We start from the raw sequence: 27,328 nt of genomic DNA, 5'->3' as shown, positions 1-27,328 counted from the left end.
ACTGTGGCTGGAATGATAAGAGCATTAGCCTTGAGCACAAAGAGGCTCAGGAACAGTGCCCAGGCCCTGAGTTCAAATCCCACAGCTGAAAAAACAATGAAATCCCTACTACAATCTAGCTTGTCATGTGTATCAATCTGATTGTAACAGGTTATTATATATACACACACACAAACCTGATTATAACAGGTTAGGTGGCTCCAAGAAAACCCCATCAGGAAGCTGAAACTAATAAAACATCCAATGTAAGTTGAGCGTTTTAAGGGAATTTTAGACAAACAGGCAAATAATTGGGGGATAAGTAGGTCAAGACACATAAAGAAGCATTAAAAAAATTACCATAATATTTTGAGTTATATAGAAAAAGAATTCAGTTTAGTAATAGATGAGCCATATATTAATACGATCAAAGTAATTTTAACACTGAATACTGAGCAAACTCTACTTTAAAACTAGTTTGGGTGGGCTGGGGATATAGCCTAGTGGCAAGAGTGCCTGCCTCGGATACACGAGGCCCTAGGTTCGATTCCCCAGCACCACATATACAGAAAAGGGCCAGAAGCGGCGCTGTGGCTCAAGTGGCAGAGTGCTAGCCTTGAGCAAGAAGAAGCCAGGGACAGTGCTCAGGCCCTGAGTCCAAGGCCCAGGACTGGCAAAAAAAAAAAAAAAAGAGAAAATGAGCTAAATCCTCATCTTCAATAATGGAAGGTCTAGGAAATTATTAGCTTAAGGTTTAGAAACAAGTAACAACCAATGTAACAAAACCCAGTAAGAGAGGGCTGGGAATGTGGCTTAATGGGAGAGTGCTTGCTTAGCATGCATGAGGCCCTGGTTCAATTCCTCAGTATCACATAAACAAAAAGTAATAATAATAAAATTGTATTTTAAAAAATAAACAGTGAAGGTGTTAGCCTCCAAAGAAGATAGTATATAGACCAAGATGAAGGAATGGCATTCTTATAAACCATGTAGAACTATTTCTTTATGTAAATAAGCCATGGAGGGGAAAGGAAGTAACATTTAAACAAAACTAATCAATACGTGGTAAAGAAATACAGTTAGCGAAAGGTTACTAATAACATTGAATACTCACAAAACATCATTTTACAAATATTTTAGAAAAATTCCTAGAACAATGTAAGTGTCATATAAATCACACTCCAAAAGCCAAAAGATAATTTGGCATTTGTTAAAATAATATATTGTTGGCAAGGCACTGGTAGCTCACTTCTGTAGTCATAGCTACTCAGGAGGCTGAGATGTGAAAACCCACATTTCAAAGCCAGCTCGGACAGGAAAGTCTGTGAAACTCCTATCTCCAATTAACCACCAAAAAGCCACAATTGCAGCTATACCTCAAGTGGTAAAGTTCTAGCCTTGAGCTCTGAGATAGTGCCCAGGCCCTGAGCTTAAGACCAGGACCAGCACAAAATAATAATATATTGTTGACTGGTTCTCCTCTCCATTTTATACTTTTAAAATGCCAGCTGGGCTAAGACACAACACACTTCCAGAGGCTTGCCTCCCTCCAACTTGACTGCTCAAACTCCTCTATTACCAGCTTTGCTGCTGGCCAGGATTGCTCTCTCAGAAGGCTACTAAATACATCTAGATCCAATATGACAGATGTAAACTTACATGTTACTGTAGCTTCAGCTTCTAGCTGAATACTATAAAATGGAACAAATTAACAAATGAAAGTCTAGGGTGCTGAAGAAATCTCAACATTATATATAGCTAGAGGCTATCTGGCCCCATGTTCAATTCTTTCATGCAAATTAACATGGAAGCAAAATAGAACAGAATATAATTTTTAAGAAGCAGTTGAATGAACTTAATTAGTACTTAAGAAGATTCTAAAATTATTTAAAAGTCTTCTATTATATGAAAGACTGATGGGGAAGATTAATTAGATTTGCTCAGCACAGTCCCAAGTGGTAACAACGAACCAAATGGAAAAACTGATTAAAACAACAACAGTGAGAAGCTCCCTGGTGGATAAAAATTCCTGACTGAGAGTCAATCATTGATACAGGAGGTTAAGGAGAAGCAAGTCAATACTAGATAAAGATACTACAGAACAGCTTTGAATATCAAATGCTAGTTAGACAAGGTTTATAATGTTCCTTTGGAACTTTAAATATGAGTTTCATAGATTTTAACAAGATTTCATAGTGCTAATATCATTTGTATTTTAGTCAGCTGGCAAGGGGTCAGTAATCTATGAACCATGGAGTGTTTTTGTAATGATGTTTTACTAGTACACAACTATGCTCATTTATTTACATACCATGTGTGGCTGTTCTCACACTACAATGACAGCCTTGTAACTGATACCCAATGGACTAAAGCCTGAAATAATTACACAATGGTTTTACTGACCTCTGAACTAAGATAACATCCATGGGCAAATGAGGCATTTATATATAAATAAAAAGCACCAGAACCGTCCTCCTGCCATAGATAAATTCAATCTGAACAAAACATGAAATTTCTGTTTTCAGTCACTGGCCAACAAGCAGTACAGTCCTGTATCCCTCTAAAAGGAAAATAAATGAGATGGTTCCTACAATGCTGAAGCAGGCTGGGTACTAGATGGCTCATGTATGTAATTCTAACCACTCAGGGAGGCTAAAATCTTGAGGCTTGTGTTTCCAAGCCAGCCAGGGCAGGAAAGTCCATGAGACTCTTACTCCTATGAACAGTAAACTACTTTTTTAAAAAGCTACAAGCTGTGGCTCAAGTGGTAGAGTGCCAGCCTTGAGCAAAAAGGCTAGAGGAGGGGCTGGGAATATGGCCTAGTGGCAAGAGTGCTTGTCTTGTATACATGAAAAGCACTGGGCTCAATTCCTCAGCACCACATATATACAAAAGGCTCAAGAGGTAGAGTGCTAGCCTTGAGCAAAAAGAAGCCAGGGACAGTGCTCAGGCTCTGAGTTCAAGCCCCAGGTCTGGCACCAAAAATAAAAAAGGAAAGTGGAAGCCACTGAAATTTTTGGAGAGTAGATAATCAGAATAAGATAATTATCTCTAGGAAAAAAATATCTGATGGGGTCCCTTTAGAAATAGACTCTGTAGGTAGGTAGAGACTAGCAACAGGGGGTTGTACGGGCCAGGAAGATGAATACTGTCCAAAATAGATTTACAACTATGAAAATGAACATGGAAACCTGTTGGGAATGCTATGGCAAGGAATGTGATAAGGGGGTGAGATTAACTGGAATACAGTGTAAACAGGTGTGGAGATATAACAACAAAATCTCTCTATAGTATAAGCCAATAGAAAATAATCAATTAAAAATATTTTTAAAGTTAGTTATATGTTTAAAGATATGTGTGTGTGCGTGCATGCACGAGCACGTGCGCGCACATACATATATATTCAAGCACCAGTGACTCATGCTTATCATCCCAGCTACTCAGGAGGCTGAGATCTGAGGATAGTGGTTAGAAATCAGCCAGTGCAGAAGAAGTAGTTCATGAGACTCTTATCTCCAATTAACCATCAAAAACCCAGAAATGGGGCTGGGGATATAGCCTAGTGGCAAGAGTGCCTGCCTCGGATACACGAGGCCCTAGGTTCGATTCCCCAGCACCACATATACAGAAAACGGCCAGAAGCAGCGCTGTGGCTCAAGTGGCAGAGTGCTAGCCTTGAGCGGGAAGAAGCCAGGGACAGTGCTCAGGCCCTGAGTCCAAGGCCCAGGACAGGCCAAAAAAAAAAACCAGAAATGGGACTACTACTCTAGTCTTGGGCAAAAACTTAACATAACAGCACCTCTTCCCTGAGATCAAGCCCCAAGATGAACACACAGAAACACAAACACACACACACACACACACACACACACACAGAGAGAGAGAAAATAAGCACCCCAATAACAATTTCAAAATGCTAAAGCAAAAACATCTAAAATGAGAAACATAAGCCTAGAATTAGTGGCAACTTTAATAGCTTCCTCATAAATAGAACAAGTAAACAGAAAATAAGGATACATAAAATGTGAATACTACCAACAAAGTCAAACTGCCATTTTATAAAACATTATACTAACAGCAGAACACATTTTTTTCAAATGCTCATGAAGCACTCATCAAAAGGAAACATATGTGAAGCAATAAAACAAATACAAATATATTTAAGAATTGAAATCTCTGAACAAAACTAAGTTAGAAATTAACCAAAAATCTGGAATTCTCCTATTCCCCACAAAATCTGGAAACTAAATCATACTTCTGAATAACACATGGGGTAAAGAACAGAATACTTGGAACTAATTGATATAAAAAAGCCAAAATACCAAAATATGTGAGATACAATTAAACAGTACTCAAACAGAAATCAGTTGCTTTAAAATTTGTAATATAAACATATATAACACAATTGCTCTACTATCAGAAACTACAAAGAGAGTAATTACACCAGAAGTAAGTGGAAAAAAAGTAACATAGGAAAATAAATGAATATAAAACAGACTAACAATAAATGAAAACTAATGAGTTAAGCACTGGTGGATCACACCTGTAAACTTAGTTCCTCAGAAGGCTGAGATCCAAGGATCACAGTTTGAAGCCAGCCCTGGCATAAAAGTCCATGAGACTCTTATCCAATTAACCACCAAAAAGATGGAAGTAGAGCAGTGGCTGAAGTAGTACAGTACCAGCCCTGACAAAGCTCAGAAACAATATCCAGGCCGTGAGTTGAAAACCCAATACTACCAAAAAAGAAAAAGAAAAAAAAACTATCCTAAGATATACCTTAATATTCAAACTTCCTATCTCTAAAGTAAACTGTGAGCCATTTAGAAGTATACAGTTTTTTCAAATAAGTTATTTTCACATCCAACCACATCAGCATACATCACTAGCCCAAAATGATGGTGCATGCCTTTAATTCCAGCACTAGGGAAACAGAGCAAGGAGGATTACAAGTCTGAGGCTAACATAAGCTAAATAGTGTGTTCAAAGCCAGTCCAGGCTAAAAGGCAAGGCCATGTAAAAAAGAATAAAAAGTAAAAACAGGGCTGGGAATATGGCCTAGTGACAAGAGTGCTTGCCTCCTATACATAAAGAAGGCCTGGGTTTGATTCCCCAGCACCACATATATAGAAAACAGCCAGAAGTGGTGCTGTGGCTCAAGTGGCAGAGTGCTAGCCTTGAGCAAAAAGAAGCCAGGGACAGTGCTCAGGTCCTGAGTCCAAGGCCCAGGACTGGCAAAAAAAAAAAATTAATTAATTAAAATAAAATAAAGTGAAAAAATTTAAAAAGTAAAAACAATCATTAATATAAATCATTACCCAGTTAGTTTGGCTGGCTCACTGGATGGTTGGTTCTAAAGACAGGCTCTCATTAAGGGGCCAGAGGCTAGCCTCGTTCTTCCAGTCTTCCTTTTTCAACTTTACAAATGCTAGACTTACAGCTGTTTAATTCTCATGCATGTCTGGGAACCTTTAGTGAGCTTCATTATTGACATTAGGATGATTTGTTTCTGAACTACACATACAAACCATAAGCAGAAGTATATATTGTTTTCTCTGTGTCACACACATCTATTCAAACATGGAAGCTCAGGGCTGGGAATATGGCCTAGTGGCAAGAGTGCTTGCCTCGTATCCATGAATCCCTGGGTTCCATTCCTCAGCACTACATATATAGAAAATGGCCAGAAGTGGCACTGTGGCTCAAGTGGCAGAGAGCTAGCCTTGAGAAAAAGAAGAAGAAGAAGAAGAAGAAGAAGAAGAAGAAGAAGAAGAAGAAGAAGAAGAAGAAGAAGAAGAAGAAGAAGCAGCAGCAGCAGCATCCAGGGACAGTGCTCAGGCCCTGAGTTCAAGGCCCAAGACTGGCAAAAAAAAAAAAAAAATCCAAACATGGAAGCTCTACTTCCACAAGACCACACATTTTACATTGCTAGGTATGGTAACAGGCCCTCTCAAAGAACATTTTCCAGCTTCCCTGAAGTATATAAGGTATGGAACTTTAGTATGGCTAGACATATTTGTGGAACATTTTGGAAGTTTCCTTAAATATTTCCTCTTCCTCCTTTATCTAAATGCCTAGATTCGAGTTTGAGCAATCATTTTCAACTATGTGCTACTGGTGACTAACCTAAAGATAATGGAATAACAAAACAAAAAGTTGTCAAGTCTGATGACCACACTAGTTCTCAAATGCCTGCTTCCAAGCTTGTTTCAAAAAAAAAAAAAAACAAAGGAAAGAATTAATTGCAACCATTTGGGGTTTTTTTGGTTTGTTTGTTGTTTTGTTGTTGTTTTTTGGCCAGTGCGGAGCCTTAAACTCAGGGCCTGAGCACTGTCCCTGGCTTCTTTTTGCTCAAGGCTAGCACGCTACCACTTGAGCCACAGCGCTACTTCTGGCCATTTTCTACATAAATGGTGCTGGGGAATCAAACCCAGGGCTTCATGTATAAGAGGCAAGCACTCTTGCCACTAAACCATATTCCCAGCCCCAAATGCAACTATTTTTAAAGAAACACATGAATGTGTTGATATCATAAGTCTTTTGTGATAAGCACATCTGAATGACTTTTTTTTAATTAAAAGCGGATTAGTGGCATGGCTAAGGTGGCACTAGCCAATGAACTATAAAGCAAGCATTAGATACCAAGTTCAAGTCCCAGACTCAGACCAAAAAAAAAAGACTTTTTAATAAAGTGGGTGTTTTTTTCAGATTATACATTTATGTAGGTTTTTACCTTGCTCTAGTCATCAATCAAAAAAAAAAATACACCACCCTAACTTTTTATTTTCTAAGTGACTCCTAAAGTTAGGAATATAGCCTTCTAAGGGGAAAGGGAAGAAAAAAATCTATTGCCCTTTCTGAAAAAAGAACTTTCAAGCTGCATTATTACTCCATTAATCTCTGATGAAACTTTTAAAAAATGTAAGCTGTATTATCACTCCATTAATCTCAGGCAAATATCTATGCTCCAGTGGTTTCTAGGTTCATGCTTACAGTAAATTATATGATCTACACTGTTAATTTTTAAAAGGCTCAGTCTAAAAGAAAGAGACCAATAATGTCTGGAAAGCTAGAAGGAGCTCACTGAAGTCCTAGAAGGATTTAGACAAGTGAAGAATGACAGCACACAACACAATATACTGGTTAAAAATTCAGGCTCTAAATCAAGACACCTGGCTCCTGGGGAAGTTTGGACAAGTTACTGAAATTTCTTGTTTCAATTGTCTCACCTGAAAAACAGGACTAGGAATATCTACCTCAAAAAGGAAAATGCATGTAGCTGGCATACAATTAGTCTAGCCAGGCCTGCGGTTAAGAACTCTTATGATCAGCAAAAGCTCTAAGGGGAGAATGTACAAAGCATGTAAAGATTGGTCTTGAAATACTGATTCCAAATCTATATAAGTAAAAGGACTTTTTGGAGATTAAACACTTATAAAAAATAAAACACAGAAGAAGTCTATATACCCAGTGCATATGAAAAGATGCTCATGATCTCACTAAAATCAAGAAACTGAAAATTAAAATGCTAAGATACTTTTGCTCAGAGTAGCAAAAGTAAAATGATTAGTTCTGTTATAGGCAAGGGAAAAAATGGGAGTTTTACATTGCCCACAGAAATGTAAACTGGCACATCTTTTAGAGAACTATGGTTGTAACTACAGAATTCAATGAATAACCATTACAGCCAAACAGTTACCTCTGAATGGAATTAAAAGAGAATGGGAAGGAAGAGTAAAGATAAAACTCCATAAACTGATAAATTGTTTTTGTTAAACTTTTGTTAGATACATGTGTTCCATCATTATTATATGTGTGATTTACAAATTCCATTTATAAACAGCTAATGAAAGCTTTCAAACTGTACAATAATATATACATGTGCATGCTAGTGCAAACACACACTCACACATGCACACACACACCACCATTCAAAGATATGTGTAAAAACAAAAAGGTCATGGAATGATACAAATTAAAACAAAGAACAGCTACCTAAATATTTTATGTTAGATACTTCCATGGTGCCTAAATCTGAGAGCAATTATGTAATTTCTTATTAAATTTATAAAAGAAATCACTTTCCATTAACATTATAATTATGAAAATTGTAACCACATGGAAAAGATGCTAGTGAGTGCAGCTGAATAAAGAATTCTATTTATACTCTGATTATATCTATGTACAAAAATGTGCATATTAACAAGAATGTAAGTGTTGGGGTAAACTGATGGGGGAAAGAAAGGGAGAGAAAAATGAGGGCAGAGGTAATAAGTTTGACAAGAAATGCTAGCTTATGTATATGTAGCTGTAAACCCCTCTGTACATCACCTTGACAATAAAATTAAATTGAAAAAAATCTGATCTATTGGAGTGGCTGAACTATGGACAATTCTTTATAGTTTCAATTTCTCAGAACTCTTCACGAAAATATTTTGTATTTTCTTAGTACTACCTCAGTTGTAGAAAATCAAGGAAACATTGACACCTGCAGGAAAACCAACACTCTAGCATCTGGGCAGCCAAGCTGCCCACCTGGGAAGGCTGAATGAATTTACAGCAATCAACAATGGATAGTACACGCTGTGCCAGTAAGTGCACTCTAAACAACTGGAGAGGGTCCCCACCACACCAAGGAGATTACATGAAAAGGTTCTGAAGTGCATATGTACATTTCAGCGCTTAACTGAGAAATGTGCTGCCAAGTCAAAGTGCGGCTTTGGGAAGGAAGACTCCAGAGCACAGGAAAGCAAGAATGTGTTCACAAATGGACAAGTGGGTTAGAGGACAGTAAGGGAGGAAGAGAGGAGATGAGGGTAGGGAGAAAGGGAAAATTTCCCAATTTGTGAGGCAAAAATTACTTGGCATAGTAATTACTCTCAATGATGGTAATAATATACAATCATAAAGTGATAGGAAGAACTCTAAACCAAAATGAGGAACAGGCATCTATAAAAAAACAAAAACATTTTTGTGGTCTTTACAAACACCTCCTTCTATTCTCTCCACTGGTTATAAAAATTTCACCACTACTACAAAGGCATGAAAGAATTTAGGTAAGTATTTCATCCTTCTACCAAAAATATCACTTAATTGAAATAGAAACAAAATCTGCATATATAAAAACTAATTGTTTTCAAAGTCTCAAGGCAAGTTTGCCAAGAAAAGCTTTATGTGCTTAAGGCTGAGAGAACCACTTGGTATTAGGTTGCCTCTCCTCTATTTTCTTTCTTCTTATCAGGTTTCTCTCTATGCCCACTGCAGATAAACTAAATGTCTGGGTTCCTCCTCTGCCAGAATAGTGTGATCCACAGCTTCAACCTCACCAATTACCTGCCAGAGGTCCTAGTCTACCGACCCTACTAGTCTAACATTCCTCTTAGCTTTTATGTGGACCATCCTAAATTGTTTCTTAAGTATACATTTTATAAACATTGCTATTATTAGCAGCAACTGTGGAGTTGAAAAGTATTTCACCTTCTCCAACCCACTTAGCAAGAATCACCAACAGTACGATAGTACTTGAGGCCCATGCATATCCTGGTGCTTGCATACCGGTTTAGTGAAACACTGGGTGTCAGAATTTATTCTGATAGCCTTATATATCAATAAGGACAACCTCAAAGAATCTGTATATAGAATGTTCACCCAATCCAATAAGAATTCAGGACACTCAAAAGTCCATTGGCACCCAGCTTACTCCTCCACAACAGACTGAAGGCTTCCAGCAAACTTCAAGTGGTTAACACTTGAAGGCAGGCTTGACAGAAGTTGTACCTTTAGGTGTTGCACACAGGAATCCTGTATATACCATATCCTGTTTGCCCCGGTGTATGTCAGTCCTTTGGAAGGGAGAAGGCTAGCCATAGTCCCAGCACAGATTTTAGAAAGTACATCACATTACATTGCTTTTTCCTTGTATGCACTCATCTTGCCTTACCTGATAACTGCCACTTAACAGAAAGGGATTTTCTTCCCTATCTTTTTTTTCCTCTGCCCTTCCCTTACAAATCTTACTCTTTCGACCCCAATCTTTTTCTGGAAATATGCAGGTTATAAGCACTGTTTATCCTCTACACCCAAGTTATACACACACGCCCTATTCCCTACTTAAAACTTTGTCAGAGTTCTTTGGAGCTTAACTTAGCAGTAAGAACGTAGGTTCTTACGCTGAGCAGTAAGCTCAGCGACTATCTTCTACATACACAACTGTGATTGAAGCATTAATTCTACTACTTAACATCTACAGTTCATAGATGCTGTCAAGGGTTCCTCCCTGCTTGGCATACACAAGAATGCAAATGCCATAAAACCAAAAATATCTGCTTGCAATTTGATTCCTACTTAATTGGTCACCAAGTTCTGTCAATTCTACCTCAAAAATCATTTAAATCCATTCCCTCCTTTTTATTCCTACTGGCCCAGCATGATTTCTCACATTTCAACTCCTCCTAAGAGCCTTTAGTTTCTCCCCATTACAACCCCTACTTCAAGAGCCCACAAGTTTTCTCTCTAAAAGTCTGACAATGCTGTTCCCCTCCTAAAAAAATCCTTAGGATTCCTCTCTACACAATCCCACCCTTCCAGTTCCTTACATCATTCAATCAGGCATCAATTAGCACCTCTCAGTCCTGTTTCCCATATAGTAAAGAATAGGTATCAAATACAAGATATATGGTCTCCCTGATAAGTGGTTGTTGGAGGGGGAGGGGAGAACAGTAGAGATCATGTCTGTAAAGCAACAAACTTCTTTTCAAATGGTATTTCTACATATTTTGGTCAGCAACTTTACATCATCTCTCTAAAACCAAACAATTACTAAATAAACATAAAAATGTCTAGGATAGACCTGCCAGGAGCCCAATAGCTCAACAGCTACATACATAAGATGAGGCTAAGCAAAATGAACTCCAAGAGATGGAAACAGGAGGATTTTACTGTTGTCAATGTTTAAAGTACTAGGTGAATTTCCTTTGACGTACCCCCTGTGGTCACTGTATATGATTCTGGTACACTGGATATTATATATATATATATACATATATATATATGCTTATCTGAACTGGGGAAGGGAAAGAAAAATGAAGGAGGGTGTAACAAATATGACAAAAAATGTACTCACTACCTTATTATGTAACTATACTCTCTGCACATCACCTTAACAATAAAATTTAAAAAAAGAAAAAAATACAAAATATATAAATTACTTCCAATGGGATCCAGTAATACTCTTTTAAGTCCTACTAGTATATTTTTATGTAATTATTTATGCAACTGGTGAATATAACTCAAACATGATAGAATCATCAAACTCAAACTTTTTCAAAACAAAGTCCTACTCATGTAATACTGAAAATAGATTGGGCTGTTTAGAGCACTATTTCCATTGTCAACTCTAAAAATATAACATGGATTATAAAGAATCTTTTTCTAGCCAGGTGCTGGTAGCTCACACCTATGATCCGAGCTACTCTGGAGGCTGAGATCTCTGAGGATTCCAGTTCAAAGCCAGCAGGGGTAGGTAGGAAAGTCTGTGTGATAGTTATCTCCAATTAACCACCAGAAAACCAAAAGTGGAGCTGTGGCTCAAAAGTGGTAGAGTGCTATCTTTGAGCAAAAGAGCTCATGGACAGCAGCCAAGCCCTAAGGTTCAAGCCCCAGGACCAAAAAAAAACCAGTCTTTTTCTGAAATGGATGTTAATATGTATCAATAAATCCCCCACTTTCTAGAAATTTTAATCACCTCTCTGTATTCTTAAATGTATCACACCTACTATATAACAAAGTAACAAACATAGCTCCTTTAGAAGATACATGCTTACCTATGAGTCCACTTCTTTTTCCCTCTGGATCACTTCTTGGTTTTATCATGTAGACAAGCAACAGAATCTATTCATCTTAAGTCATTAGAAACATTTTCTAGGGGCTGGGAATATGGCCTAGTGGCAAGAGCGCTTGCCTTGTATACATGAAGCCCTGGGTTTGATTCCCCAGCACCACATATATAGAAAATGGCCAGAAGTGGCGCTGTGGCACTCAAGTGGCAGAGTGCTAGCCTTGAGCAAAAAGAAGCCAGGGACAGTGCTCAGGCCCTGAGTCCAAGGCCCAGGACTGGCAAAAAAAAAAAAAAAAAAAAAAAGAAACATTTTCTAAATACAGGCAAATGCTCCTAGTCCAAATCATACGTTTAAAATTTACCAAAAAAGCCAGTTTATTAGTTTACAAATATCAAAGTATGAGTTCTCATGAGAATTATTCCACTGTATAATTGTGATAGAAGCCTACAGATCAACTCAAATATAGCACCATCTGCATGGACTGCAAAACCCAGTTTCAGCACGCTATCACCCAATAGCATTGAACTATAGTCGTAATACTTACTTTTTAAGTAATTTATAGCCAATTATGGATTGAGTCTACCTAGGATCTTGACATTTGACTCTGTACAGATGATTATACTCTTCATGTAATATACTCTGAAAACTATTTGGAGTTGACTTCAACTTTAGTCAAGAACTTGCAGTTCAGACAATTAAATATTTATGGTCTTTAATAGCTATAAGGCAAATATATGTTCTAACATAAATTCTAAAGTTAACCACTTGGGTGTAATACAAATCTGAAATTTTCATAAGAACCTACTCTTATTTGTTTTAGAGTATTACATACCTAAATTTTTCTAAAATATTATTACTCTAGAAATTACATTACAGCCATTTTGATAGGATTACAATTCCCCCTTTTAATATGTAAAGAAATAAAAAGGTAACTATAAATAACCTATATAATCTGAAGACCATAGATAATAAAGATGACTGGGAGAATGCTTAAAATTTTCATATCCTTAAATTCTAAACAAAACAGGATTAGAGGCCTGGCTCAAGTGGTAGAGAAAACCACTATGAGCAAGAAATGACTATTTGCAACTTGTAATCTGAACAAATAGTAGAGGCATGATACTCTAGGTGAGTCTTCTACATTCTTAACTATCCAGACTGACTACTGGGGAGAAATCCTAAACGGACAAAGTGCTATTGTGCTAGTCTCCTTCAACTGTGTAAGAAATTGCTGAAAGAACAAGCGGGGCACACTAGATGGCTCAAATAAGCAGCCCTTAGTGGACAAAGGTAATCATGTAAGTCAAACATACAATTAATACCCTAGGACATTATTTCAAAAGGATCTATTATTTAGCCCAAGGGTCTTCTTAATGATTACTTCAGTCTCACTAAAAATGGACCTCAAGATGATATCTGACTTTGACTAGATAAGGTGCAACTTATGATTATATTCTCCCTTTATGGTAATTTGCCTTGCTCTCCAGAAAGAAAAGATCATCTTACTTAATTGGTCCCAGTTTCTAGTCTTACCAGTTGACTGCTAAATCTACCACCACTGATAGTACTATATGAAAACAAAGTGTACATTAACAGTCAGAACCTGAGAAGGCCAAATGGGACTAGAATTCTTGGCATACATCTGACAACTACGGATGCCAATGTACCAAAGTAAAGCTCTTTCTTTTTCCTCATCATTCCTAAGATCCCACCAAAAGGCTAACTCAGTAATTAAAGGAAAATTAAAACAAAAAGACATGCTCTAATGAAACAACATAAAATGCAAAACTTTTAGCTACAATTGTAAAAATGGCTTTTTTAATTCAGGTTCAAATTAATTGCTAAATTCAGAAAGTACTCAAGCTTCAACTGAGTCTGTCTCTACTTACTTTATATTAATTCTTTATGTCCTCGCATCTTTCATTCCTGTTATCTTACTAACCCTACCACCCTACTAGCAGACCTGTTTCATCAATTATCAACTTATCTCTAGTATTGTTGCCTCTCAGTCTACAGACACAAATCTACCTTTCAGGTTCTAGCCTTCCTTGCTCTTCTTTGCTTCTTACTTGACAATCAACCTTCTTCACATGAAAAAGGTCTGTTTAAAGCACATGTAACAAATATACTCTTGACTTGAGTCTAGGAACAGCAGGTTTACTTCATGAAACATAACCCTAAACCCAAAGTATGTTTTACATTCACAGAATCTGAAGTGCAATGAGACACAAAGAATTCTTATTTGTCTATATAAGACAGCAATCCTAAAAAGGCTTTTAAACACATTATTAAATATAAAACCATTTAATACACTTGTTTTTCTTCAATTCATTTCTCTTAATAGTTTCTATATCATCTTGGATCATCTCCTGTTTTAGTTTAATATCCCATCTGCTCATTAAGATTCACGTCTGTCCAGTTTCTGAAATATTTGTCACTTCGGTCATTAGCATTTTGCATAATATAGCACTGTTTTCTTAAAGTTCAGAAGTGAATTATTTTAGAAAACAGTATTATTTTAACAACACCATGTCTCAATCTAAATTGGCCTGCCCACACTTCAAATTTTGCACCTAATAAAAACAGCCAAGTGCAGTGGCTCATGCCTGTAATCCTAGTTACTTGGGAGGCTGAGATCTGAGGATTACGGTTTGAAGCCAACCTGGGCAGAAAAGTCCCCCTGAGGCTCTTATCTCCAATTAACCACTCAGAAACTGGAAATGGAGCTGTGGCTCAGTGGTAGAGCACTGGTCTTGAGCAAAAGGGATCAGACAGCACAGAGGCCCTAAGTTCAAGCACTACAACCAACAACAACAACGTGTTTGTGCTATTTTTTAAAAGAAAACCAAGAATACAACTGAAGACATGCTCCCCTCATAGCATCTCAATAAAAAGATTCTCAGTTACAGAGATTTAGAGTTGTCAGTCAACCTTCCAATGGATGCCCTGTTATTCCCTTTTACCAAGTCACATCCATCCAGGCCTTCACGATCCAGTTTCAAACTCCACTTTTCTAGGTCTCATAAAGCATTATTCAGTCCATGTAGCTCTCCCTCCATACTTATTAGCATCCTAGAAATTAAATTCGACATGTAGGTCTTTCCCCACACCTTTCTATAAAGCTTAAGCTACATTTTTAATCACTTCTGATGTACATTACTCCTAAATCAATTACATATGTCCTAAATTTCTCAAGCACAGTATACAAAAAAATCCTTAAATATCATTTTATTTGCCATCCTATACTATCTCACCACCAATTTCAATTTCTTTTTTCATCTCACTAAGTCTCAGAAGTCCTCATTTACCACATAAAACTGGAAACTTAAAGCCTGTCTTCAGGAGGTTTTAGAAGAACTAAGAGACAGAAATGCAAAATTATTTGCCTGATGACATCACAGAACCCGCCACTAATCTCAACTTTTTTTTCTTTCTTTTTTTGGAGGGAGGAGTAGGGGGGGTGAGGTAGCTGGAGTTTAAACTCAGGGCCTTGTGACTCAGCTTGCTTGCTAGGCTAATTTGATTGAGCCACACCTCTAAGTCCTGGATCAACACTGCAAGGAAAGGTTCTGGGCAAGGAGAGAAAATCTGCCTTCAACCTCCATCCATGTGGAGCTGTCTCTGCTTCTCCATACCTTCAAGTGCCCCTCAGACTTACATAACCTCCCTATACCTAGAGGCTGGCAAGCCCACAGCTAGTCAAGTCAGTCCCACTGCCCCAGTGAAGGTGAAGTTCAGGAGTGCCTGCACTGTACAGGCTTATACACAGGCAAAGGAAAGGTGCGCATGGCACTCTCAAGTGTAAGATCATTCCTTTAAAATGCTGTGAGGGAGGAGGTAACAAACAGTACAAGAAATGTATCCAATGCCTAACGTATGAAACTGTAACCTCTCTGTACATCAGTTTGTCAATAAAAAATTTTTAATAAATGAATAAAATAAAATGCTGTGAAAAACAGTATTTCAGTTCTAAAACACACATACTTAGGTACAAAGGTAAATAGCTACGTAGTGACAGAAGTCAAGAGTTTGTGAAGGGCTGGGGATATAGCCTAGCGGCAAGAGTGCCTGCCTCGGATACACGAGGCCCTAGGTTCGATTCCCCAGCACCACATATACAGAAAACGGCCAGAAGCGGCGCTGTGGCTCAAGTGGCAGAGTGCTAGCCTTGAGCAGGAAGAAGCCAGGGACAGTGCTCAGGCCCTGAGTCCAAGGCCCAGGACCGGCAAAAAAAAAAAAAAAAAAAAAAAAAAAAGAGTTTGTGAAAACAAACTTTGTAGAATTTGAAGACCACCCATGCAAAAAATTTTAAACTTCTAGATAAAACAACACACTATTCATAGTCAACACAACTAATAGGAAAACTACAAATTTGTGGGAGAGCTTTCCTTCCTTCAACAAGTGCTAAATATTTTTGATAACTGCCATGTTATTAAGTGGAAAAAAGAAATTAGCCAGCAACTGACTTCTCTCTGTTCAAGCTACAGGAAAAGTTGTGACATGAGTATCACACTAAACAAAATTTTGTCTTTAGAAGAAAAATATATTCATTAAGTACAATGTCCAATGTTCCCAGAGACAGATCTCATAATGTTAATAGAATTACTATTTAAAGTTCAAAGAGCACTCTGGAGGTGCCAGGGAATTAATAGCTTAAATTACCAAATAAGAGGGACAGTTCAGTTCCTAGCAGCTCAGATGTTATAACACTAACTGCCAGCACCTTAAAAACATACCATACAACTGTAAATCACACACAAATTAAAAGCAACATTTAAAGATAAATTTTTCAAGGTTTTCCGCCGTTCATTCATGGAACTACCACAACAATGTAATCTGCTCCATTCCCAACTCCAAAACAAAGCATTAAAATATGCAATTGCACCATAACTGCTATACTTACGTCACTTTACTATTACAACTATCTAGAGCTACCCTATAGCTTTAGTTGTAATTAACTCAAGGTCTTTTCCTTGAGTAACCAAGGTTTTCTTGGGACCAATAGGTCCCAAAATCTATAGTTTATTTACCATAGAAAATCTAATACTAAATTCCAATTCCTCTGAGGTACAATAAGGACTGTCTCATGATCAGTTGTCATTATCTTTAATATGGTTTTCTAGAATTCCCCTATAATAGATCTGAGCCACAAAACATTCAATTCAGCCTAGATAATATATACTCAGAACATAGAACATATAAATACGTTAAAATAAAAATAGTATACCTGGGCTGGGAATGTGGCCTAGTGGTAGAGTGCTTGCCTAGCATGCATGAAACCCTGGGTTCCATTCCTCAACACAACATATATAGAAAAAGCCAGAAGTAGCGCTGTGGCTGAAGTGGCAGAGTGCTAGCCTTGAGCAAAAAGAAGCCAGAGACAGTGTTCAGGCCCTGAGTTCAAGCCCCAGGACTGGCAAAAAATAAATAAGTAAAATAAAAATAAATTTTCCACATTAAAAAAGAAAAAGTATACCTATGATTAGAACACAAATGGGCATTTGAGAATGCCCTGGGAGGATGGAGAACAATTAGTCTAAAAGATGGTGAATGAGTGCCCACCTTTGAAGAGAAGGCAAGATAATTTTGACAGGGTCACTGACTCCACCCAAAGCTCATCTGCCTATCAGAACTACATCCAAAGAGGAATATAGGGGCTGGGAATAGGGCCTAGTGGTAGAGTGCTTGCCTTGCATACATGAAGCCCTAGGTTCGATTCCTCAGCACCACATATATAGAAAAGGCCAAAAAAAGAAGTAGCACTGTGGCTCAAGTAAAGTGCTAGCCTTGAGCAAAAAGAAGCTAGGGACAGTGCTCAGGCCCTGAGTTCAAGCCCCAGGACTGGCAAAAAAAAAAAAAAAGAGGAATATATCAGAAGCTTAAGTGACTAGATCTGCCTGAGGAAATCAGGGAAAGCTTCCAAGAAGATGTGACATTTGAGCTATACGGAAGGAAAGAAGGAAGGAGGGGAGGGAGGGAGGGAGGGAGGGAGGGAGGGAGGGAGGGAGGGAGAGGGAGGGAGAAAGAGGGAGGGAGAAAGAGGGAGGGAGAAAGAGGGAGGGAAAGAGGGAGAGAGAGACAAGTGGCTCAAGCTTGAAATCCTAGGTACTCAAGAGATTTAGGACCTGAAGGATCTCAGCCATCTAGGGCAGAAAAGTCTGAGAGACCCCACTTCCAATTAACCAACAAATATGCTGAACTGGGGCTGGGAATATAGCCTAGTGGTAGAGTGTTTGCCTCGCATACACAAAGCCCAGGGTTCGATTCCTCAGCACCACATATATAGAAAAAGCCAGAAGTGGTGCTGTGGCTCAAGCGGTAGAGTGCTAGCCTTGAGCAAAAAGAAGCCAGGGACAGTGCTCAGGCCCTAGGTTCAAGCCCCAGGAAAGCCAAGCACAATGAGCAACAGGCTATGAGTTCAAGCCCATATGAGCATGTGCACAGACACACAAATACTGAATGAGGATTTAATGCCTAGCATGTCTGGGTAGACAAAAACTAGGAGCTGGCTCCAATCCTCTAGAAGTAGATATATGTATGGGGTTTATTCCCTTATTTCTCTTCAGAATATCAAATTCAATTATGGGAATGGCCAACTTATTCATTACTTCTCAAATTAAATTGAAGTGGATTTAAACTTCTATTATTCCTATGAACAATCCACAAATATAAAGAAGCCTATATACCTCACTCAAAAGCATTTAGTCGTAAGATTACAAATGTATGGTCTCTGAGAGGGGATAAAAGATCACATAGCTAGTCATAGTGGTACACACTTAACTCCCAGCAATCAAGAAGCTGAGACAGGAAGATCTTGGGTTCCAGGACAGCCCGGAAATGCCTATCAAAAAAAAAACAAACAATTTTTCAAAAGTGCAACACCACATTAGACTGTATTTTTTAATTTCTACTAAATATTATTAAAAATACTGTTCATAATTGTGTATTTCATTTGAAACTTGTTTTTCCCAATTTAAAATCAAATATATTCAGTTATATGCAGTGGCTTAACATAAACTAAGAATTACTATAGTCAAAAGCATCTAATAATTAAAAAAGAGGAAAGAAAACAAAAATTTCCCTGGTTTACCTTCCCCTATCCATTTTTTAAGATTAAAGCTATAAATTTAAACTGCACAAAATAAAGATACAAATGAAATTTTAATATAACAACCCTGACCTTTCCTTAAACAGTAATGAAATTTCACTATACTGAAAGAAGTACATAATGTAGAAAGTAGCCATCAGGGCTCTGTGCTATATATGAAAGAAGTACAAAATGTAGAAAGCAGTCAGCTAGGGCTTTGAGCTATTTCACAGTAATGGAAATACAATTTTAATGCAATTCTGTCATAATTCCTCTATAATAAAAAAATGAACATTTAGAAACTTGCATAATAACCAGGCACTGGTGGCTCAAACCTCAATCCTAGCTATCATAGAAAGTGATATCTGAGGATCAAAGTTCAAAGCCAACCCTGGCGGGAAAGGCCATAAGACTCTTAACTCTTACAAGCTACTCAAAAACAGCAGAAGTGGAGCTGTGGCTGCAGTGATAGAGCAGTAGCCTTGAGCAAAAAGAAGCTCAAGGACAGTGTACACACACACACACACACTCACTCACTCACTGGTTGGTGCCAATGGCTCGTGCCTGTAATCCTAGCTACTCAGGAGGCTTAGAGCTAAGGATCAAGGTTCAAAGCCTGCCCAGACAGGAAAGGCCAGGAGACTCTTATCTCCAACTAACCACCAGAAAACTGGATGTGGCGCTATGGCTCAAAGTGGTAGAACTAGGTAGCCTTTAGTGAAAAAGCTCAGGGACAGCACTCAGCCCCATGACCAACAAAGATAAAAGAAACTCACATAATAACCTATAGAGGTTCCAATGAAAATAGCATTCTTGGAAACATATGAGTATCCTAATTTTCATGGAAAAAGAAGAAAGTAATCCTTTTTAAGACTAAAATCCAAATATACATTGGCATAATATACATTAATATACATAATATACATCATCATAAAAAGGGAAAACTCCACTTCAACAAACTAAAAAGTTATTAGAAAAGACAAGAAAAATAAGATTTCCTACAGATAACTTATTATATCCACTTAGGAACACAGAATCTACTCTGTACTACCGAAAGTCTAAAAAAATTAAGTAACAAAACATAGTAAAAGAAGAAAATTTTCTGAAATAAACACCAATCACAAAACTTAAAAATATCTTTCAACTGAAGCAAGGCTGGAAAACTATGCTAAGAAAATCTATGTATGTACATGAGTGACTATACCAAACAAAATTGGGAAAGCATACATATTTAATTCATGTAAATTAGTCTCAACTCACAAATCCTCATTTATGTTAATATTTACCAAGATTAATGCAATATCATCTTCCCTCTGTAATGAAGTGAATTCCCTCAACAGAACAAAGCTAACACCTTCAAATCTTTCAAATAAACAATAAAAGCATATACTATAAAAGGAAATTATCTGGACTCAAGAGGGAGAAAGAAGTCCTAAACTCCAAGAACACATTGCAAATATTGACTTAAAGTGTGTGTGTGTGTGTGTGTGTGTGTGTGTGTGTGTGTGTTCTGGGTCTGGAGACTGTCTCTGAGCTTTTTCACTCAAAGACAGCACTCTACCACTTGAGCCACAACTCCACTCTTAGTTTTTGGTGGTTAACTGGAGATTTTTTTAAAGTCTCACAAACTTTCCTGCCTGGGCTGGCTTTAAACATAGATCCTCAGCCCCCTAAGTAATTAGGATTACAGGCCTGAGCCACTGATGACTGGCTTGACTCACAAATCCTAAAACTCTCAGCAAGTCCTTTGAAAACAAAGATATGGGTGGTTTTGGTTGGATGAGGCGTTTTTGCTTTCGTTTTAAGCAATATCCCATACGCACATTTTTAGCCTATCTAGTTAACTCACTTTGCAATGCATTAGGTGTAACTTCTTAAAACAGAAATGTTCATCAAATGACAAAATAAAAATTCTTGTCATAACACAGTTTGTGAAGCAGACTGTCACACACAGCATCTTAAATGCTACTGATATTCAGAACTCCTTTCTATTTCTAGTAAATGTTTAGAATGACTAGTGCACAGCTTACTAACACTTAGTACTCATCAACTATATTACTAATTTTTATAAACTTTGTATAATAATCTCTCACTGGCTAGCTCCTGTGAAATGAAACACCCTGGCAAAATGCAAAAACACAATTCATTACTTCTAATAGTTTAAAGAAGATTATTATTTTCTTCTATCAAAAATAAGTTACAGGGGGCTGGGGATATGGTCTAGTGGCTAGAGTGCTTGCCTCGTATACATGAGGCCCTAGGTTCGATTCCCCAGCACCACATATACAGAAAATGGCCAGAAGTGGCGCTGTGGCTCAAGTGGCAGAATGCTAGCCTTGAGCAAGAAGAAGCCAGGGACAGTGCTCAGGCCCTGAGTCCAAGCCCCAGGACTGGCCAAAAAATAATAATAAGTTACAGGGGCTGGGAATATGGCCTAGTGGCAAGAGTGCTTGCCCGGTATACATGAAGCCCTCGGCTCGATTCCCCAGCACCACATATATAGAAAATGGCCAGAAGTGGCGCTGTGGCTCAAGTGGCAGAGTGCTAGTAAGCAAAGAGAAGCCAGGGACAGTGCTCAGACCTTGAGTCCAAACCCAGGACTGGCAAAAAAAAAATTTTTTTTTAAGTTACATTTCAAAAAACTTAATCCATCTTTGAATCAAATTTTTAGAGACAGCTAAACTATTCACTTAAATATCCAGATAAATCATCTCCTTACTACTTACAATGAAACTGTTTCATCATAATTTTCTTATTAATCTCAGAATACAGAAAATTTCTAATAAAAAGTGTTTATGAACACAATCCTCACACTAAATTAGCCAGTGAACAAAAAGATGAACTTCCCATAAATAATAGAAGCCACAACTATAACTTAATGTTACTTAGCATAGAGTGCCTTAAGATTTTTCTCTGAATTAAATATCTAATACACTCATGAAAAGAATGATCAGAGCATTCCAAAGAAAGTGATAACTAGGCTATTTAAGCACCTGGCATAAATTCAAAGAAGTCTTCCAGTCCTAAAAGCACACACCAACACCAACACTCATTCCTCATGAAGAAAAGGAAACAAACAAATCAACTAACTTTTTCCCAATAAGTACCATCTAGCAATAAAATAGCAAAACATTTGTAGCATACAGGTCTTAGGTATATGATTTTCTCTTTAAAATTATGAACTCATCACACATACAAATAGCTCTTTAAAATGGTCCAGTAAACTGCCACACTATGCCTTAAATTGCTGTCTATTATGTACTTAAAAATATTTACTAGCAATTGGAGGTTAATATGGCAACTATTACCGGGTGGCAATTATTGCTATTAAAAATATATAAATACTGCAACACCATGTGCTACCAACAACAAATGCTAAACAGAAAACACACATTAGCAAATTGTAAATATGTTCAATAAAGGAAATGAACCATAAAAATGCTTCAAATGTAAATATTAAAATTTCAAATTGAGATTTTTAAAGAATACCCAGCATAATATTTTAGCATTTTAGAAGATTTGAGAAACCATTTACTGTTTTTAGTCATTTTCATTTGAAAGTCTTCCCCATTTAGTTCTAACTCAAAAGATCAAATTTTGAAGATTTTTATAATTCTCTTCTATTTCTGGAGAGGAAAACTCTTAAGATAAAAAGAAATTAGGTGAACAGGTTACCTTAAAAGCTTCAAATATAAAATTAAAGGTCCTCAATAAGAATTAAGCACTGATGTGTGTACATATGTTTTAATTTAGTGAGAATTTGAGAACATCACCCAATTACCCATAGTCAGCAATATGCTAAAGCAAGTAAAACAATATGCATGTGAAGCAACTATCTTAAGAATTAGTGATGGCTCCCTCAAGTCAGAGTGCATACCTAAATCTAGCTAACGGACACAAAAATCACTTTCTCCATGTTACCTCAATAGAGAAACAGAAACAAAAGAAACATCTGGAAATTATGACATGTCTTTCCACTGGGGTGAACTCACTACCTACCATAGGGTGCACTGTTACACTTTCCAAAAAGGCAGATTTAACTCACTTAGCTGAATCGTAACCGGAATACATAGCAAGGGTCAACAGAAATGTGATGGACAGCACGAGAAAACAGTTTTGAGCCACAAAGACACAGACGGGCATGTATTTGATGCAGAAGCTACAAATCTCACAGCAGTAGGAAGAAACACACACAATGACCCACATCATACACACACAATGGCATTTTCACAAGTTAAGAAAGGAGAGTGGAGGTTGAAAAGATAATTTAGGGAATGTGATTCTGTGGTAGAAAACCAGGAAACAAAGTAAAGACTGCCAACAATCATAAGGCATATGGTTGCACAATCAACTTTTGCTAAGCTGTATGACCACTTCAAGGGAACAGAAAGTGGGTGGGTCATTTCTGTGATATAAAACTAATCTTTAGCTTGAAGTTCACTCTACAGTAATAATAGTATCTAGAACAATTCTCTAGAAATAATACTTTTTCTGTTCAAAAACCAAACCAGAAAACTGTAGGCTTGGAAACTAAGTTCCCATTTCCCGCAAGAGGAGCTGGAAATGTTTCTCTTTTCCTATTTCTCCTTACTTAAATCTTGTTATACTAAAGAAATTCTGGCTTTAAAAAAAAAAAATCTGCAAGTATACATCACACACACCATCCCATTATGAATCAATGTTTTATATAAATCATGCTCTATTTTAAAATATTTCCTTGAGAATTAACTCTATAAAATATACTTGACTACATTTTTGATATTCTAGGTTGTTGATGTACATGATTTGCAAGAAAGGAATTTAATCTTGGAGCCAAAACAACTTACAATAGTCAGCAATCTGACTCATAATCTTTAAAAATTAAGACCTATCCTCTTCTACAAAATTGTTTCCATAAAAGAAACCAAAACACCTTCTCTAACATTACCACATTTACCTAATCTTTTAAAAACACAGAAGAAATTATCCAAAAGAATAACTACACATATAGTTTGATCTGCCGACAAAATTTACTGTATATAAATTAGCCATCAACACACAGCCATTACTCGTCAGCATGATAGATGGTAATTTGGACACTCTCTCCTCACTAGTTAGTATGGGCACTACTTGGTTATTTTAATTACCTGTAAAAGTGTCAATGTGGTCACCAGCTGCCAAACAAAACCATTTTAAGTACCCCTTAATCAATATGTTTGCTGATCTATGAAAATCCCTGAACCTAATACTAAATGACAAGATACAGGGAGATAAAAGAAAAGGCAATAGATGTTTTATTCTCACCTATCAAAAAGATCAAGGTAGAATTATCACAGAATTGAGAGGAAAAAATACAACTTACAATTTACTCATCCATATTACATAATCTGGATAAAATGTTGGATTAAAAAAATACCCTATTGCTACAGTCGAAGCAATGACACGACGTCATTCAGTCTTTGTAGATAAAAATCATATTTAGTTTTTAATCTGAATAAACTAATATTCTTCCACTTGAAAAGTTGGCAAGAATGTGTATTTCTCCACTAATTTCAAAGAAAAAAAAGCTTCTACCCATAATTAAATGTAACTAATTACAATTTGAACACTAAATTATTTATCCGGTGCAAACAAGGATTAAGAGAAAATATGCTTCTATCTACAACAGGGGTCGCAGAAAATAATCTACAACAGTTTGCGCCTCAAAAGGTAACAGACACACATACCCCGCAAAAAACAAGGTACACAACCTAAAACTTGGGTTTTTAAGGCTAAATTAAATAATCCGTTCAGCCAATTTTCCAATTATATTTTGAGCTTGAAACATAATTGCCTTACATCTGTTTACAAATCTTTGCTCAATAGTTAAACAAATTCGTACTCTCCCGGGCACATAACTATACATACAGTAACTTAGGCACAAAGCACATATTTAAAGACCACGCACTGCAATTATTAGCCTAAACGCCAGGTTTAACAACCTGAATGATATCAGAGCTAGGTAATACGGCCCAATAAAAAGCAAAGATGGCATTTACCACCAAATGTCACTGACACAGCCAAGAAAGAGTTGCCGGAGCCCTATCCATTTTTAATTTCGATGAATCTTGACTCCGTTGTTGGGTGCCAGGCTTCCACGAGAACAATCGACATGCTAACGCCTTCAAGATTAAGGCCAGCAAGGCAAATACGAAGGAAAAGTTGTCAATTACCAGAGAAGAGAGGCAAAGGCAGATAAAAACGATATTATCAAATCACCCACCTAGTTGCTCCGTGTGTGTATGTGTGGTGTGTGTGTGGTGTGTGTGTGTGCGCGCGCGCGCGAGCGCTCGCGTGGTTAGGATAGGGAAAACAGTTTTTAAAAGAGACGGGAGAAGAGAAAGAAGCAAAAGCTTTCTCCACCTTCCGTCGGCTCGGTGCAATGGCTTTCCTGCTCTCCAGCGTAGTAAAACCCCAGAGGCAGGCGGCTGTCGGTGTTTACAATCCCGAGAGCGTCGGGTGCAAGAGTCAGTGCTTTACTGACACAATCACACTCAATCAACTGTTTTTGGACGAAACTGCAGGTGTCATTATGGAATTTAAATTTTTAAAAAAATTTTCAAAATGCAGGCGAGCGAGCGGGCGAGCGAGCCGACCAGGGAGCAGTAGACTGCTCCTGCTGATCGCAGGCACGGGCAGCACAGGGCAAAACCTTGCACACTTAGGGAGGGAAAGAGAGCTAGCGAGAGAGCGAGAGAGGAGGGGAAGGGGGTGTGATTGCAACGGAGGGTGGGCGTTGGAAGTGCGACCCAGAATCCGCAGCTCCGAGACTTCTACATGCAAATTCCACGCCGAACGCCGCGCTCACAAATGATTTTTAAAGAGCCAAATAAACACGGGATGGCATCCAAGGCGAGGGGGAGAAGATCCAAACGGGAGAGAGAAGAGAGAGGGAGGGAAGATCGGCGAGGCGACCGTCCGGGAGAGGCGAGGGAGGGGCGAAGTCCCGGCGGCGGGAGGAGAAAGTTGGTCGGCGGCGGCGGCGGCGGCGGGCCCCCCGCCCCCTCCCTCAGCCCCGCGCCCGGCCCAGCCCGGCCCGGCCCGGCCCCCGCCCCGCGCGCGGCCCCACGACTCACCAGCGAGAAGAGGTTGGAGTGACAATCCTCCAGGCTCGCCCCGTTCGCCACCCAGTTCGCTGCCGCAGTCATGATCCTCCGCGAGCCCGGCCGCCAGAGCGGGGCATGTCGGAGCGAGGCGTCCGAGGCGAGGCCAGGCCGGGCGGCGGCGCCTCGCCGGGGAGCGCGGGGCGGCCCGGGCGCCGCCGCGGCCGAGGGAGGGCGCGAGGGCCGGCGGGCGGGAGGCGCCGCGGCGGCGACGCCGCGCCGGGGGTGGCGGGCCCGGGCCCGGGCCCGGGCCGGCGGGCGGGCGGGGGGGGGGGGGTTGCGCGGCTCCTTCCTGCTCGGGCGGCGGCGGCGGCTACGGCTCCGGCGGCGGCGGGGGGCGCTGTCCGCGCGGCCCGGAGCCCTCCCCGCCTCTCAGGGCCGCCGCTGCCTCTCGGGCTGGCGCTGCGGGGCCGGCCGCCGCCTCCGCCTTCCCGGGTCCGCCGCCGCCGCCGCCGCCTCCTCCACCGCCGCCGCCGCCGCCTTGTTTATCTCCAGCCACCGAGTCCCCCTCGGGCCCCGCCGGCGCGTGAGGGGAGGCGAGCCCCGGAGCCGCCGCCGCCGCCTCCGAGCCGCCGCCGCGGAGCGCGAACTCGCGAAGGGGGGGGTGCGGACGAAGCCAGCGGGCGACCCCGGCAGCCGAGCGACGTCCCCTCCTTCCTCTTCCTCCCCCACCCCCCCCTCCTCCCCAGTCAGCCTCGCTTCTCCTCCCTCCCCGGGCTCGCTCGCTCTGACAGCAATGGCGGCCGCCGACCGCGGCTCGGCCCGCCATTGGCTGGCGCCGGGTCACGTGACGGGCGCCGGCCGCGCGGGGGGAGGGCCGGGGGGCGTAGAGCGGGCGGGGGAGGGGCCGGGAGCGGCGGCGGCGGCGGCGGCGGCTCGGCTCGGCTCCCGGGCGGCGCTGCTGAGCCGACCGCCACCGCCGGATCTTTGGGCCGGGAAGAGGGAGGAAGCGCGAGGAGGAGAAAGAAGTACGGGGGGGGGGGGGGGGGGGGGGGCGGAACGGCCGGTTCTTGGGCGGGCGGCGGGCCGGCCGGCCGAGAGCGGGCCCGAGGCTGGCCCCTGCGTGGGCGCCCCGCCCCTCGCCTCGCGGGCCGGGGCCTGGGCCTCGGCGGGGCGTGTGGACCGCGGGCCCCGTCCCCATCCCCACGGCGGCACGCCCTTTGCGGCCTCGGGACCCGGGCCGGTGCCCAGGCCCGGTCGGCCCTGAGTTGGGGGCCGCCGCCAGTCCGACAGCTCCCTGAGCGTCTCAGATCAAAGCCTCGCGCCGCGGTCCGCCTCTTACTAGAAAGAGAACTGAAGCACAA

The 27,328-nt window shown here is 40.0% G+C and overlaps 1 protein-coding gene and 1 long non-coding RNA gene across 3 annotated transcripts in view; one reads left to right on the top strand and one right to left on the bottom strand.

Annotated features, from left to right (window-relative positions):
* The window catches only part of Med13l (mediator complex subunit 13L), a 195,115-nt gene extending 168,919 nt beyond the window's left edge, over nucleotides 1–26,196 (bottom strand). Inside the window, exon 1 of one of the 2 annotated variants that reach the window (XM_048342889.1) lies at nucleotides 25,998–26,196. In XM_048342889.1, coding sequence (XP_048198846.1) covers nucleotides 25,998–26,069 — 72 coding nt within the window. In that variant the 5' untranslated portion in view covers nucleotides 26,070–26,196. The remainder of the gene's footprint in view (nucleotides 1–25,997) is intronic. The other variant, XM_048342888.1, reaches the window with a different exon arrangement.
* On the top strand, nucleotides 2,933–20,397 carry LOC125349083. Its single transcript, XR_007210448.1, has 3 exons — nucleotides 2,933–3,334; nucleotides 7,085–7,088; nucleotides 20,374–20,397. It is a non-coding gene; the product is annotated as an uncharacterized LOC125349083 (long non-coding RNA).
* Nucleotides 26,197–27,328: the final 1,132 nt, after the last annotated feature.

The sequence above is a fragment of the Perognathus longimembris genome, chromosome 3, assembly GCF_023159225.1.
Source record: "Perognathus longimembris pacificus isolate PPM17 chromosome 3, ASM2315922v1, whole genome shotgun sequence".
NCBI lineage: Eukaryota > Metazoa > Chordata > Mammalia > Rodentia > Heteromyidae > Perognathus > Perognathus longimembris.
Note: the sequence above shows the minus strand (reverse complement) of the source record. Positions and strands in the feature narration are given on the sequence as shown.